Source organism: Phyllosticta citriasiana, assembly GCF_038021145.1.
Source record: "Phyllosticta citriasiana strain CBS 120426 chromosome Unknown IWZ02scaffold_1, whole genome shotgun sequence".
In the NCBI taxonomy this organism is placed as follows: Eukaryota; Fungi; Ascomycota; class Dothideomycetes; order Botryosphaeriales; family Phyllostictaceae; genus Phyllosticta; species Phyllosticta citriasiana.
Window position 1 is genome coordinate 1,200,532 of NW_027117278.1, and position 15,192 is coordinate 1,215,723.

A 15,192-nucleotide genomic window follows, 5' to 3' on the forward strand; every position below is an offset into this window, starting at 1 on the left:
CATCATGTCTATGAACCCACCTGCGTTCTACCTCCGACTCGGAGTTCTCACGCTTTTCCCCTTTGCTCTCCCCTTTTCGTTGCATCGCGGCGGCGGCTCTTTTCCTGCAGGTCTAGTTTTTTGCTTCAGTGCTTCCTTTCACTTTACTCCGATTGCGGCTTTTGTTTGTTTACCCCCTTGCTTGCTTTTCGCTCTTTACCCCTTAAAGTAATTGGCTAGTAATGCGGTGGATCCCCAAAACAAGACACAAATTTGCTTTTTTACGAGGCAAATCGGCATGTTTAGCAGCACTTGGCTGAACTAGAGTGGAGTGGGTGGTACGGAGGAAGGTTGACTACAGGCGGCATTCGAAGAGTCGTTTTCTCGAGAGTCTGACGGTGTTGGTGGTTAGTGATGGGTTTTGCTTAGCGTTTGCGTGCTCCTACAGCAGAGTTGCCCGTTATGTCCTTGCGTCTTCCATTCTTCCTTTGCTTCTTGTCCAAAGTTTCGTCGAATGCCCTCTCCTTTCCCTTCTCCTCCTTCTTTTGGACCTCATTTGGAAAACAGACTGCAGCGTCTTTGCGTCTTTAAGGCTGGGAAGAGAAAGCGATTAGAGAGCAGTCATGCGCTGTGCTGCCTCTCTCTGCGAGCCTTGAGGCTTTCCGCCTGCGCCTGTTTGTCCTTCTGACACTCTCCTGATACTCCCCTTTCCACCTCTCTTCTCACAGCGCTGCGCTCGCTTTCTCATGTTTCCCCTTCGTGTATCAGACAGGCGAGTTGGCAGAGAGTGGGCTTGTAAGAGATACTCACGTCCCAGTAGCAAAAAGGTAACCGAACGGACGCGCGGGAAACTTGACGAGTGGATGGATGGATGGATGGATGGACAGGAGGATGGGCAGGTGGGTGGAGGTAATGCTAGTAGACCGAGGTCAATTGGAAATGCAATCTGCTATTGGACATGCCTCGCTATGTGCTTCTTTTTTCGCGATTGAAGCTATTGGGTTGGGAAGCGGTATTGAGGGGAACTTGTTGCTGTGGGTGGGTGCCTAGTTGGATGTCGAGTGCACAGTGGGACCTGTTGTGCTAGTTTTTTGCTGCGTCCATGTCCTCCCTTGGCAAGTCACCTTTTCCGCGTAAATAGATAATTACAGCAGCATGATGGAGGCCGGCGTTGCATAGTCACTTGGGAGAAGCAAAGATTCAGTCGTAGATAGGGACTGCCTAGACTACGGTACTCAGTGGGCAAGTGATGCGTAAACAATTTTTGTTTGCCGCAAATCACAACAGCAGGAGGGAGCGCATAGGATTGAGTCTTCACAAAATAGATGGATGCGATTGACCAGGTTGTCCGCCAACTCCAGTAAGACAAAAGACCAAACGGCATGGCGAAGGATTGAATGCCGCTCCAAAATGCCCCATGCTACTACACTCGCTGATCCATCACTCGTAATGTCGTATCCATTTGCTCCGGTGGAGGTCTTCCCCCCCCCACATTTCCGCATCCGCAGAATCCACAAGCACTTCTCTACAACTCCAAGTCCTCCTCATTCGGGCCCAACCCGAGCCAGTCTCTCCACGAGCTCCTCCTGTTTTCCTCGCCAGGCAGCACGCAATCCCTGACCTCGGCCCTAGTCACGTTCCTCCACTCCTCGACTGGAATCCAGCCAATGTACGCGCGATCGCCGAAGCCGCCAATCCAGTACACCTCAGTGACGACCAGACGCGACCACTTGCTCGTGTGGATGGGGTTACCGGGATACCAGCTCACCGAGTCCGGATGCGCCTTCGCGAAGCAGGCGGGCACGGCGTGCTGCACGACCTCGGCGGGGGTGTAGTCCTCGAAGTAGCCCTGCAGCGAGAAGCGCGGCAGGCTGGCGGGCGAGTAGGAGCGCTTGTGCGCGTCGGGCGGCGTCCACGCCAGCGACAGACTGACGTTGGACCCCGCCGCCGCGTTCTTGAACGTCGTCGCTATCGTGATGGCCAGCAGTGTTGGGTTGCCCGTGCTGTGCTCGCAGTCGGCGATGTAGTCGGGTAGCCCGATGGGCGTGTTGCCCACGTCGTGCGGCCGGTTCTCGGCGGCTTGGTAGTTGTCGTCCTCGTCGTTGGAGGAGCTGCTGCTGCTGCTGTTCGAGGGGAAAATTGTTGCCAGTGTTCCAATGGGCGTCAGGTGCAGGATGCGTCGTGCCATGACGGCCGACTCGTGGACCGTGGGGATGCGGTAGTTGGCGCTGGCTTCATCGTTGGTATTGGAGAAGATGGGCAGAGGCGGCGGGAGGAGAGATGATGCCGCGGGGACAGTTGCGAGCGAAACCGCTGCCAGAGACGCGAGAATATGCATGATGAGATGTCGTGCAAGTTGCTCGGAAGAGGAGAATAGAGAAGGGCTTGAGCCACCGCGTTCGGGAAAATAATAGAGAGGCTGGCGAAGAGAATCAATAAATGTCGTGGTCTAGAGGATGGTCGAAAGATGGCAGCTGATGGTGGCTGGCGATAACGGAGCTTAGATTGATAACCGGAGCCGAATCAATCAGTCTGTGCACGTGCTTGGCATGTTGCGTCCCTCTGCATGAGACTGAGGACAACCATCCTTGGGACCGATGGAGCGGATTGAATTGCAATCTGTGGCAACGATTGGTATGGCTGGGGAATCTTTCAAAATGTTGCAATTTTTTCCTTTGAACTTGATTGTAAAGGTGCAACAGCTATGGTGCCATGGTTGAGGCGGTTGGGCGAGGAACCCAATTAGGACTGGCGCCGCTGTTTTTCCGGACAAGCGAGCCGCCCGGCGTGACTCCCACATCTCCAATTTGCCCTCGCCGCCCGCCAACGACTCATCACCGACGACACCACCAATCTGTAAGTGAACCCCGCCATCAGTCCATCATTGCGGTTCGGACCAGACTCTCGGTCGCCATGTATAAAAACCCTCGCCGACGCCCACTTCGAGCTATCTAGACGCTCTGTGCCGAAACCGACCGCTAACTCTTTCCCCACTCAGTCAAAACACCTTTGTCGTTAACACCCAACCGCCAACATGGGTAAGGTTCACGGTTCCCTCGCGCGTGCCGGTAAGGTCAAGTCGCAGACTCCCAAGGTACGAAAGCCCTTCGAAACCCGAAATCCGGAAGATCGAACAAAGAGACGGCAGATAGGAGACCGAGCGTCGACAGACGTGATGGCGGGGCGATGAAAGCCCGAAAAACACGATGCTGACAGCGACGCGGTACAGGTTGAGCCCCAGGAGAAGAAGAAGACCCCCAAGGGCCGCGCGAAGAAGAGAATATTGTACACCCGCCGCTTCGTCAACGTCACCATGACCGGTGGCAAGAGGAGGGTGAGCAACCCTTATCATCGAAGGCCTCCTGATGCTCCCCGCTCACACGCTGCAGATGAACCCCAACCCGACCTCGTAAACAAACCAACCCACCTGGATCGAAGATGACGGAGCGACTTCTGGGAAAAGGAGGAACGTTCTGAAAAAGGTGGCGGATCAAAGCGGGTTTACGAATGTCACTCGATCAAATTCTCAACTGGTTTCCCTCTTCCTGCACGACTCAGCAACGGAATGCGAATATAACTCTGGATCAGAAGGAACCACCGGCATGCTCGTCCTTCGGAGAATGGGAGGCGCCAAGATTCCCGTTTGAGGACCTTTTGACGAGGATTTCCCGGATTTTTTCTCTGGGATGAAGGGGGCATATGGAAGGCGCACTGTGTGGACTTATGGTTTTGCGCGTGGGCTTTTCAGACAAAGCACAGCCTGCAATGAAACGCTCGTTGTGTGCCTCATTTTTGATACTGCTGTCCTGCCGTGAAGTCGAAAGATGCAAGAGCGAGCACTATCCCGAGCAGACCCAAATCCCAACGCGCTTCCAGCAGTATCAGATGGTTGAAATGGGCCCAGTGCTGCGATGATAGATATTCCCCGGATTACTCGCTACACAAGATCTGCAAACGCGTGAGCGCGAATGGAAAACGGCCAGTTCAACCGTCAAGCCGATCTCGGAAACAAGGGCGTCATGTCGTCCTCATACTGTACCGGCTATGGTTTGAAGTAGCCGTGGGTTTGTCCTAATTTCAAGAAACAGACATGCGGCATTTCCAGACACAGATGCCAAGTCTTGCACAACCTCCGCCACGACCAAGATTCCTTTGTACTCTCGCGCGCGCTTTATGCCGCTATTCAGTTGCGATGGCGGCAGTCGGAATGCCATTTAGACAGCTCTGCGGTGAAAGCAGATCGTTCAAAATATTGAACAGCTTGCGAGACTACAGCTTCCCCACACTTTTTGGCTGCGTGGGTCTCCTTCTCGTCCGTCTTCTGACGAGTACTCTCCAGCCATGCTCGACTCCTTGCTTTGGCGTCATGTTGCTTGAATCATGACCATGCGCTCATGACATTCAAACAGTCATGCCTGCGCCAAACGGCATGACTCTGAACAGGAATAGCTTACATTCCTTGGAGATGCTTGTGTCGTGCATGACTAGACAAGGAAATCGACTACCTACGGGATGAGCTCACCACCACTCCTATTGGCGGCGCCTAGGGCAGCCGATCAGATAATAAGCACTGCAATTTACTGTCAGCTTCTTGGCTCCAAAATGGAAAGACTTTCACCAAAGTCCTTGCATGTGTCCTTTTTATCTTCGAGAATGACTTTCCGGCGGGGTTGTCAGGGGCGTTTGGATGATGATTTGAATCATGCCGCTTATAATTGAAAGCTGTCCTCGTCCTGGTAGAAAAATTGGCACGTCTTTCAAATCACAAGTGCAATTACACAAAATGCTGATGGAGCAAAGACCTGGGAGCCGGGACGTGGTTGGGGGGAGAGTAGAAACAGGGTAAGCCCGGATGGAATTTTAGTGCTGACGCCGGCCCAGGCGCGCCCATCTGACGTAGTCTGGACAGGAAAAACAACCGCTCGGGCGTGACCACCGACTACGGAGCACGACTGATTCTTTTTTCTTCCCAACCTCTCTCTCTCTCCGTATATCTCCCAGTGCATATGCCTGCTTGTCGTAGGACTCCAGCAGCTGTCCAAGAGCGACGGCAACCTTGCGCATCCCGGCCGCCGTTGCGCCTGCACTCTCCGTCCCGCTCACATCCTTTCCACTTTTCCCCACCATGAAGCGATTGACCAGGCCCAGCCTGGGAGCAGCTCGAAAATCCTCGACCCTGCACTATCAGACTTTTCCGACGATTAGACCTCCTTCGTCCCGCGGCGCCCCTCCTTCTCCCTCGTCGCCCTCGGGTTTCAGGAGCGATGAATCGACCGAATCCGGCGCGCATCGCGTCTCGCCGCTGCCTGTCAAGCAGCTCGCCGTGCTCGCCGTCATCTCGTTGGCCGAGCAGACGGCCTTCAATTCCATAAGCCCATATCTCCCGGAGATGGCTACCACATTCCCAGAAGTCACGGAAGAGAAGGTCGGTCTCTACGTCGGGCTGATAGCGTCGTCCTTTGCGCTGGCCCAGTTCGCCACAAACTTCTTCTGGGGTTGGCTGTCGGATCACATAGGGCGCAAGCCTGTGATATTGATGGGCACGCTGTTCTCGGCGGCGTGTTTCGTGGCCTTTGGTTTCTGCAAGACGCTGTGGCAGGCCATCATCGTGCAGATATGCTTGGGTCTTGTCAATGGCAATCAGGGTGTCGTCTCGACGTGCTTGGGCGAAATCACCGACAAGAGTAATCAGTCGCGTGCCTTTACCTATCTGCCCGTTGTATATGGCTTGGGCGCCATCACTGGGCCCATTGTGGGCGGCGTCATGGTCTTCAAGACTAACCCATTCAAGAAGGGGCACACGAATCCGTACCCGTATCTGGCGCCCAATCTGTTCTCTACGGCGATTCTGTTAATAGACATGGTCCTTACAATGCTCTTTCTGGACGAGAGTCTGGAAGAAGCGAGAGGCCTGCCGCCGCTCGGAAAGAGGATACAGAACCTGTTTGTTTGGATTTGGCAGTTTGCCAGCTCAAGTCGAAGCCCGCCATACCTGCGTCGCATCTTTGGCAAAGACCGCCAAGCCAATGGTGCTGCGTCACCCGAAGAAGAGGATGCTGAAGAGGAGGTGTCCGATACCGACAGCTCTATACCCGCGGTCCTCCCCAACGTGTCTTCGGGGGAGCAGCTCACCAAGCTCACTCAGCGCGAGGTTCTTAATCGGGACACTATTCTGCTCCTCCTAACGTTCCTCATCTTCCAATTCGCAAACATTGCCTACAACTCTCTGTACCCGATATTTGCTCAAGCGCCTCCGCCGACTGGTCGCAGTCTGAGCCCGACCGAAATCGGAGTGTCTCTGTCGTTCGCTGGTGTATTTACCATCATCTTTCAGGTTGGCATATATGGGAAGCTGCGAGAAAAGATCGGGAACAAGGTCACATACCGGGTTAGCATGGCAGCATTCGTGGTGGCGTTTGTCCTCATGCCGTGGGTGGGCTACAAGAATGGCGATGGGAGTCTTGGCCTTGGACGAGGCAAGGCTGTCATGTGGATTGAGTTGGGCTTTGTGCTCATAATCAAGACCATCGCCGCCGTCGGTGGACTGACTTCTGCCCTCCTTTTGGTATGTCTCTGAGCTCCGCATCGCTTGAATACCGAACAATCGCTGACTGAACGGTAGATTACCAACTCGGCACCCAATCATTCTGTCCTCGGAACGCTCAACGGTCTTGCCCAAACCCTCTCCGCAGCTGGTCGTGCGGTCGGGCCCTTTATCTCTGGCAGTCTCTTCTCTGCAGCCACCCGCATCCAACCCAAGGGCGAAGCCATGGCTTTTGGTGTTTTTGGGGGCGTGGCCTTCATCGGATTCCTGCTCAGTCTCGGCATTCGCGGCGCGAGCCTCGAAGCCGACGACTGGGACGAGGAAGAAGGCGAAGAAGATTACGACGATGAGGCAGACGACGAGGCTGAAGATGATGCATCAAAGACGAACGAGCGGAGCGGATTGCTACAGTCCAGGCGCAGGTAACGCGGATTCTGATTTTCTTCCTCTCTTGCCATTGCGATTCCTTGTTTTGATTGCAAACTCTGTCTAGCAAGGCGCTTCTTTTTCTACAGCGATGAATAGACGGCCAGCGAAGAAGGCTCTCTGTTTGGATATCAGCATTGTGGAAGCGGTTGCATAAGAAATGGGCATTGGCTTTCGAGTCTAGGTACAAGACGGCAGTACATACCTTGTTGAGATGTCGATATATCTAGAACTGTAATAAAGGTTTTGCTATTAAAAGCCAACTTTCAAGCCAATGGAGTTGTCTACAGCGGTGACTGCATAAGGAAGTGCCTTTTTTCCGAATGGTGTGCCACGTGCGGAACAGCGGACTACCCTGAGCGGAAAAGCGGGCGGGAGAGTGGTACCTAGGTAGTCTGTTGCTGGCCCTTGCTCGAGCTTCAGACGTCATCCCATCGAACTTCAGCCAAACCTCGCTCAGTTGTTTCTATCTTCCTCCCCATCAACAAACAACCACCAACACGCGCATCATGTTGCCCACACTCATCAGAAGAGGTATCATGGGCAAGCTTTTTGGCGAGGTAAGTGTGCCTTTCACCTCTGCGCATCTGAGACCGACTTGCGCGCAAACACGCCTCGAATGAGCGCCGCCAACAATTCCACCAGAATGCCGCCAAAAACGTCATAACCGTGTTCCACGAGCCATCCTCGTCGGCTTCGACCCGCGTCCTCACCTTCCTCAAGCAAGCGCAAGCCAATGCCAAGTCGACGGCAACAATTGACCAAGCCACCGACTCGTCCGCTCAACACGACCTCAACCACCAGGAGTTTGAATTGGACGTCCAAGAGGCACCGCCGACCACGGACCAAGTCAGGACGATTCTGGAGTACATTGGACAGGAGAGGGCAGGCGAGGTTGTTCAGGGCGCATCGAGCGAGGAGGAGGCCGTTCGCAAGTTCAAGCTGAACGCGAGCAGCATCTCGAGGCCGTTGGTGAGTCGATGAGCCGTCGACATTGTTGCATTAAATGTACAGGGCTGATTGTGTGCTTTCAGGTCGTCGACTGGATGGCTGGCAAGGTCGTCATTGGCGAGAACCAGTCGAAGATATTGGAGCTGCTCAAGGAGAGCCAGAAGAAGTCTTCTTCGTGAGCGTTCTGAGGTAAAGCGCCGTCTATTCCGCACTTAGGAGCCACAATGCAGGGCCCAATGATCGAATCTGAGGTAGAACTGTAGGAGTAAGCATTGTTGGGGAAGACTTGTCTGTCCGTGGGTTGATCAGGCGAATTCATGAACCAACCAAGGAAAGTATAGCCAATTGAAGTTGATGAGATTCTCTGCTGAATGGACATTGCCAAAACTGAATCCTATCCTGCTCGCGAACCGTGGAACGCAAACAACTTGCTACCATGGTCGTCCACACCAGGACTTCGTAAGAACCCTAGACCATTTGTTGGCCAAACTGTTGTCCTTCTATCGACTTGACGAAGATTGCTGGGAATTGGAGGATAGGCCATGAAAGAAGATGCAGGAAACTACCTGCCTGGTAGTCCTCATTGTTGGTTGTTGAGGAAGGGTGTCCAATCACGCGTGGAGTGATTGTAGTTTTGACCGCGGGCGCCCGCAGAGTCCTATAAGGAAGGCACAACTGGTTGTGCCTTCCCCGAAAACGCGTCACTCGTTGAGGTTTGTTTGCCTGGGGTCTTGTAGCCTCTGCTCGCTCTGACTTCTCTCCTCTCTACCCTCTACCCTCCACCATCATCGACACCCAACGCGTCCACGCTTCCTCTGACCCACTCGAACCTTTTGCTACTTCACTTTCTCTGCATCGCTTCTGCTGTGCATATTCACATACCCTCCCTATCACTGTTTCCTCGCCGGGCTTGGAAATCCCACACCCGTCGCGTGTCTGGCTCGCTCAAAGGATACGGTGACGCGGTCGCAATCGGGCGACGTTATCGAGTCAAGCGTACGTACTAGTACATCTTACCTTCGCTCATCATCTTCGGCATTCGCGATGGTGCCCGTCCCTGGAATGGCCTTCTTCTCGACCAGAGGTGGACAATTTCCACCGCGTCCAGTGCCGGAGCCTCCCAACGCGCCCATCGTGCGTGACCCGATTTCATTTCAAAGCCAAGTTCTCCAGCATTCTCAGGAGCTGCGCAATGTCTACCCACACGAATGCAACCAGGTCTTCAAGGGCTTCTTCGACATTGGCGACTACTTCGATCCCCTCGATCGCCAGGTCCTTGGGACGCAGTTCCTTCAGGAGGTTCTGAACAACATGGCGGCGATCAATCACGAGGCCTGCTCTGTCTTCGCTTACGCATGGGCTTCACAAAACCAGGACAAGGTCAACCGGGTCAAAAATGGAGAATGTCTCCTCGTCTTCTCTGAGGCCGAGATCCATGAACGGGGCCGAATGTTCCTATTATACGCACTGAAGTTGGTCCGCGATGCCATTAAAGCCTTGGCCAAGAGCAAAGCCAAAGCTGATTCCGGACAGGCCAAGGGAACTCAGCCTGATGCTGAGGTTGGACGTGGAACATCTCCGCCTCACACTCTCCCCAAGGAAACCGCCGAAGTCGAGCTGTCTACCTCGCAACCCCAGACTGAAGACGACCACAAAGGCTCGGTGTCTCTTGCGCACTCTCCACCTCCTGAAGACCACCCCACAGACCAGGGCCAACCGGCGAACTCTGGTCAAGTTTCGTCCAAGGAGTCCCCTAAGTCCGAGACTCAAGTTCCTCGCTCGAATGAGTCCGAAAAGAAGCAGGAAATCGCCCAAACATCGGCCTCCTCTCCAGGCGCCGCTAAGAGCTCGATGCTCGTTCCACCAACCCCGAAGACAACTGAGTCTTCACCAGCCGTTCTGGCTAACAACGATCAAAAGTGCTCTACGCACAAGCATGTCAAGAGCCAAGCGTCAACGCATCGGGGCCCAGGTTTCAACCCACGCAGAGGTACTCAGGGTCCTCTGTACCAATCTTCGGGACCAGTATGGATGGGAATGCAGGAACCAAGGAACAGCCACCCGCCTGCGGGCTTCATGTCTCCTCCGCCATTTCAGCACAACAGCTTGGACCAAATGGTAATGGCAGGACCAAGCTTCGTGTCGATGCAAAACCAACCGATGATGCCTGGCGCTCCCTTTGCCAACCAGTGGCAGCATGGCATGCCTAATCAGCAGTATCATCAGGGTCCTCCTCGTTCAGGTCATCGCAATTCTGTTGATCCTCCGCCCATGTTTATTTCGAACACCCTCAAGGCAGACCTGAGCCGCCAGGCTACTCCTCAGATGCAAAACGCTTATCTAGCTCATCAACCGCCTTTCGTGCAGCAAACTGGTGCCTTTGGGCCACATTTCACTCAGGCCTCTCCATACCCGGGAAATGCAACTCTCGGAAATATGACCAACATGGAGAACCAATATGGGCCACAAGTCGGAAACAGGCGCCATGCGTCGGCTTCTCGGAACGACTACCTTCCGCCGTCCCAGGTTCAGCGCGACGACGGTGTTTTCCAGCATCAGAGCCCAAACGACTTTATCGTCCAGCCCGCTAGGGACAGGCGCTCCTCTTTTGCAGGTCCCCCTGGCCGCAAGAGCCGTCGAGGCTCATTCCGCGGTGGTCACGCCGGTGCCTTTCACGATCGTCACCCCAGTGACAATGTTCTGGGCACGATCAATCTCCAGAACGCAGTTGTCAACACCGAGCCGTTCCCGCCGTATATGTCGCCTCACAATCCGTTCACAGTCTACGTGTCTAATTTCCCCGATGTCGGATCGGAGAATGACCACGCGCACAGTCTTCGAACCCTCTTTTCCAACAGAATCGGAAAGACTGTCGAGAAGGTCATGGTCAGGGTCGGTAAGACTGGCAAACGATATGCGCTCATCAGTTTCTTCCACGCCAACGATGTCCAGGAGGCGCTGAAGCTTCATTCGACTGACTACATGGGCATGCGCTTGCAGGTCAACCCGAAGGACGTTTTTCCATACCATCACAATGGTTCCTTGGGACATCGCAACACACAATGCAACACACGAGGGAATTTGGGCAACTCGTTTCAGAATGACTCGAATTTCTTCGCGAGTTCCGGCAAGGTGGCCGCGGGTAACAACCAGCCCTCTCGCAACTGGAATACAAATGATCGCAGGTCTTTCACGAACGGCAAAAATCGCACTTTGAACACAAAGTATTCCCCTCAAGATGCTAGAAGCACTATCCCAACTCAGGACCCTGAAGGCCATCTCTCGGGAATGCCTCACCATCCCACTGCCGAGACAGGGATTCACTCACGGGATGGAAAGAAAGCCATCGATGGAGGAACTGCAGAATCAAAGAGTGGCAGGTCTACTCCATCAAATACCCATCAAGGATCCTCGCATAAGGCTAAGAAGAAGGTCCGCCGCGAAGAAGCTGCTGGTGCAAGGTCTGAGGGCGGCAATGAAAAGATCAAAACGATTGAGGAGGAGACAAACAGTCAAGACAGGGTCGAGGAGCTTACTCTCAACACCAGGAACGAGCTGGTTGATGAGAGCGGCAAGGTCATATTCAAAGTCAAGGTTGGTGACAAGGGAGAGGGCAAGGCAATCGTATCTGGCAAAAGTTCTGATACGGCACGCTCAAAGGAGCAGAGCAAGAAGGACAGCGCCAAACCTTCTGGTTCTCGTCAACAGTCTCTCTCCACGACTAGATCTGCTTCTGTTGGCAGCAGCAAGACATCGAAGCGAGTCCATGGTGGATCCCCTGCCCCTGATCGTCAACGCTGGAGCGGACAAAATCATGAGCCGGAACCCACCTCAACCTTGAACTCTCAGTCCAGCTCTGTGAATGTTGGACAATCCAAGGCTTCGCTATCCGCCTCTGTAAAAGCGCAGGATCATCATGAATCGGCTCCGAAGGTCACTGCTGCCTCTGAATCCCAAAAGACCAAGTCAGCCAATCGAGTCAGCTACTCCAAGGCGGCCGCAAATGTTCAGACTCCTGAGAAGGGCACTCGGAAGAACTCAATGTTTGGTGTGAGGTCAGAGAAGGTAGAGGCCACTCCGGACACACCATCAACCGTCATTGGCACGCCAGGACCCACGGCGTCGCCCGAAGGTGATGAGAGCTTTGTAACCGCTCAGGAAGATGTCTCGGTCACCAAGAAGGACGAGCACGGCAGACAAAATGCTCCCAAGAAGCGTGATGGCAAGAGGTCTCTTCCAAACACGACTCCACATGTCCATGTAGGTGAACAGCCGTTCTCGGCATCCTCTCCTGCTACTGTTGTTGGTCCTTCCTCCACGAATAAGTGGGTGGAGCTGACGCCTCGGGTACATTCCACCGCCGACTCGTACAAGCCAGAAAAGACTTCTGAGACTACCAAGCCTAAGGACACGACCAAGTCTGAGGATATTGCCGGGTCTGAAGATGTCGAAACTTCCGCCGAGATGCCAATCTCTGGTGGATCTACCAACTCTGGCGAGGGTATCAAGTCGGCTGAGACTATCTGCCCCGACGAGAGCACCAAGTCTGATAAGACTGTCAAATCCGTCGATTCTCCCAAATTTGCTGTTAGCGAGGCTCCCGAGTCGACTGAGCTCCCCAAGGTCGAAAAGACGCCCGAAGCAGGCAACATCATCAAAGACAACGTCGCTCGCAAGTCCAATGCAAGCGACTCGACGACTGGAGAGGAGCAGTTCTTCACTCCTCCGCCTCAGAAGGCTGAGTTCGATGTGCCAGAAAACCCCATGCAGGAGCGCCCGACCAACGTCGAAGTTTCCACCTCCAAGTCTGGGCCGAAGCAGACGAGTTCCATCCATCCCTATGCTCGCCAAAAAGACCAGAAGAAAAAGAAGACAAAAAAGAACAAGAAGGAGCAGCACAAAGGTCCGTTGCATGCCTCCAAAACTACTAATGCAATGACCACGACGACTGAAGCACATCAACAGGTACTCTCTGAGCACCTAAGCTCTGACAATTCATTGAGTCAAAAGGATGACAAGATCCAACAAGTCAAGTCACATCAATTTATCCTCGATTCCAGGCTGAGGAACCCAATTCCGACTTCGCAGCAGGAAACGCATGAGAACAAGCTAACGCCGAAGTTCTCGATAGCGCCCGAAAGTGGTAGAAATTCGGTCGTCGAGTCGGGATCGATTGTGACAGATGGGTTGGATTCAACTTTGTATGCTACAAGTCTGAGCGATGGTGGTCATCAATCTGGCGATAAAAAGGTGGAAATCCCGCAGAGGAAAGATGGACTGGGAACGGACCAACATATTATGGATGGGGAGGATGTATGGCAGCAGTCGTCCGTGACAGAAGGTGCCCCGGCTGGTGAACCAAGCGAATCTGCGGGATCTCTCCGAATTGCAGACCACACAGCGGGGGGATTTCAGAACAGAGAAGAGGTACTAACTTGCTACAAACTCAGTTTTGCCGATTGCTGACATACTTGGTAGACCTCGAATGCAGAATCTTCCCGTGGGTCTTTGGACTCTGCCCAGCCAAGCGCCGTTGAGGGCTCCGAAACTTACAACAGTGACGCTGCTGATGAGTTTCTGATTCGACTTAATGCAAAGAGGAGGGCGAATGAAAAGACAAGACTCAAGGCGAAGGCGAAGGTGGGTTTTGCAAGCTGCGTGTTTAATACGATTGTCAGGCTGACTCTTTGCAACAGAGGGACAGGCAGCGAGCCGAAAAGCGAGCCCAAGAAGAACAAGAGAGTAAGCTTCGTGCTGCAGATGGTCCACAAAAAGACCCTGAAGTGTACGACAAGCGAATCCGGGTCAGCACACCGTATGTTTCGAGCGATGACGAAGAGGATCAAATCGAAGTCGTGCAGTGTGGCACTCAGTACGAAGCTTTCAGGCCCCATTCGCGTGTTGCTAGCCCCAAAGACACGCCGCACGCTTTGTCTGGAGATCAGAAATTTAAAGACCTTTGCAGCGGTGCCATTGGGGCTTTGCAAGAGCTGGGTGTCGGAGGTCCCACCACGTCCAACTATGCCGTTCCCGCGCTCCTCAGTGAGTCTGATTCATCAGACAGTTTGGAGTTTTGCGACACCGCTACTACGAACAGCATGAAGGCCGGGAAGGAATTCCCCCATCCATTTCCTCCTCCCACGCGCTTGAATGGCAAAGTTGGCAATCAAGCTCAGTCCTCGCTCGACTTTCGCGGTGCTCAATGCAGTGAGCTCTCGGCCACTTCCAATGATGACGAGTCTCTTTGCTGACCGTCCTTGTTCAGCATCTTCCAAGTCTCAACACAACGAAAGAATAGTCGATTGCGTCACGACGTCGTCCCAATCTTCGCCGCCCAGCAAAAAACAGGAAAAACGCAAGGGCAAATGCTGTGCGCATGAAATGGACGAGCCAGAGGAGGCGACCAACGCGCCTGGCAAGCCCTCAGCCCCCCATTCCTTCTACGACGATTTCGAGATTGACGCTGACAAGCAGAGCGAATCTCAGCGCGACGCCACGATTCCTTCCGATCCGATGTCACCGCCTGGCGAAGATGACGCAGAGCAGGCGCGGAAAATTTCGCAAGTCGTTGCGGCGCTCACTGGCTTGCGCGCCCTGCATACTGTGGAAGTCAGCATCCATGAGTTTGTCGGGTCTGCAGGAGATGGCACGTTTCCGGCAAGGACTGAAGGTAATGCGGAAGACAGTGGAAGGGTTGAGGAGGAATTGGAAGAGGCAGGTGGTGTGCAGGTGGCAAAGGACGATGGTGACGCTGCGGAGGCTGCTGCTGGTGGCAGCAAGAGAAAGACGTCGAAGAAGAAGAGCAAAAAGGGGAAGAAGAAGGGCAGGAAGTGGTAGTGAGGGGAGCTGGGAGAAGGCTGTTGGCTAGTCGTCGGCTTTTTGATTCATTACTGCTTCAGGCATTGGGTAGAGCGCGGACGTTGAATCGATGTCGATATCTGCTACACTTGTGTTTCTCAGGTCTTCAACTAGCTCGAACGGTGAGACTTTTGGTGAACATTGGGTACTGGCTGAATGCTTCTTGCGCAGGGCAGTAATGGGTTTTGGGGCTGTGGCAAGCTCTACGCATCTGAGGCTTTAGCATGACCCTACCTGCCCTTTGCTGTTAGCTCTGCTGTTCCGCGGCTCCCTCGATAAAGGTACTGGTGAGTTTTCGCCATGGTGGCAAGCGACTCTACGCAAGGAACAGACCACACTGATTGAATTGTGTTGCGATGACTTCGTTGACTATCGATGTACCGCCCGGTAGGAAAAGAGATGGGGCGCCGAGCCTGCTGTTTGAGGTGCCAATT

General features: G+C 53.8%; 4 protein-coding genes across 4 annotated transcripts; 3 read left to right on the forward strand and 1 right to left on the reverse strand.

Annotated features, from left to right (window-relative positions):
- Window positions 1-1,172: 1,172 nt before the first annotated feature.
- On the reverse strand, window positions 1,173-2,653 carry IWZ02DRAFT_439253 (pyridoxamine 5'-phosphate oxidase-domain-containing protein). The gene has a single exon (XM_066766764.1). The coding sequence runs from the start codon at window positions 2,315-2,317 to the stop codon at window positions 1,505-1,507; it is 813 nt and encodes a 270-aa protein (XP_066627052.1). The 5' UTR covers window positions 2,318-2,653; the 3' UTR covers window positions 1,173-1,504.
- A 169-nt stretch (window positions 2,654-2,822) lies between these two features.
- Window positions 2,823-3,550, forward strand: IWZ02DRAFT_13963 (40S ribosomal eS30 domain-containing protein). Its single transcript, XM_066761734.1, has 3 exons — window positions 2,823-2,894; window positions 2,978-3,073; window positions 3,209-3,550. The coding sequence occupies exons 2-3, from the start codon at window positions 3,014-3,016 to the stop codon at window positions 3,419-3,421; spliced, it is 273 nt and encodes a 90-aa protein (XP_066627053.1). The 5' UTR covers window positions 2,823-2,894; window positions 2,978-3,013; the 3' UTR covers window positions 3,422-3,550.
- A 1,337-nt stretch (window positions 3,551-4,887) lies between these two features.
- Window positions 4,888-7,219, forward strand: IWZ02DRAFT_439258 (MFS transporter-like protein). Its single transcript, XM_066766765.1, has 2 exons — window positions 4,888-6,544; window positions 6,602-7,219. The coding sequence occupies exons 1-2, from the start codon at window positions 5,105-5,107 to the stop codon at window positions 6,947-6,949; spliced, it is 1,788 nt and encodes a 595-aa protein (XP_066627054.1). The 5' UTR covers window positions 4,888-5,104; the 3' UTR covers window positions 6,950-7,219.
- Window positions 7,220-7,324: 105 nt separating this feature from the next.
- Window positions 7,325-8,167, forward strand: IWZ02DRAFT_14018 (thioredoxin-like protein). Its single transcript, XM_066761745.1, has 3 exons — window positions 7,325-7,509; window positions 7,595-7,921; window positions 7,984-8,167. The coding sequence occupies exons 1-3, from the start codon at window positions 7,459-7,461 to the stop codon at window positions 8,077-8,079; spliced, it is 474 nt and encodes a 157-aa protein (XP_066627055.1). The 5' UTR covers window positions 7,325-7,458; the 3' UTR covers window positions 8,080-8,167.
- The last annotated feature ends 7,025 nt before the right edge of the window (window positions 8,168-15,192 follow it).

What these genes read in the sequence shown, in the direction of transcription:
- IWZ02DRAFT_439253 (XM_066766764.1), bottom strand. Translation starts at nt 2,317, where the DNA reads ATGCATATTCTCGCGTCTCTGGCAGCGGTTTCGCTCGCAACTGTCCCC.
- IWZ02DRAFT_13963 (XM_066761734.1), top strand. Translation starts at nt 3,014, where the DNA reads ATGGGTAAGGTTCACGGTTCCCTCGCGCGTGCCGGTAAGGTCAAGTCG. An exon ending in TCAAGTCGCAGACTCCCAAG is followed by an intron (nt 3,074 to 3,208) that starts GTACGAAAGCCC and finishes GACGCGGTACAG; the next exon opens with GTTGAGCCCCAGGAGAAGAA.
- IWZ02DRAFT_439258 (XM_066766765.1), top strand. Translation starts at nt 5,105, where the DNA reads ATGAAGCGATTGACCAGGCCCAGCCTGGGAGCAGCTCGAAAATCCTCG. An exon ending in TGACTTCTGCCCTCCTTTTG is followed by an intron (nt 6,545 to 6,601) that starts GTATGTCTCTGA and finishes ACTGAACGGTAG; the next exon opens with ATTACCAACTCGGCACCCAA.
- IWZ02DRAFT_14018 (XM_066761745.1), top strand. Translation starts at nt 7,459, where the DNA reads ATGTTGCCCACACTCATCAGAAGAGGTATCATGGGCAAGCTTTTTGGC. An exon ending in TGGGCAAGCTTTTTGGCGAG is followed by an intron (nt 7,510 to 7,594) that starts GTAAGTGTGCCT and finishes CAATTCCACCAG; the next exon opens with AATGCCGCCAAAAACGTCAT. An exon ending in GCAGCATCTCGAGGCCGTTG is followed by an intron (nt 7,922 to 7,983) that starts GTGAGTCGATGA and finishes GTGTGCTTTCAG; the next exon opens with GTCGTCGACTGGATGGCTGG.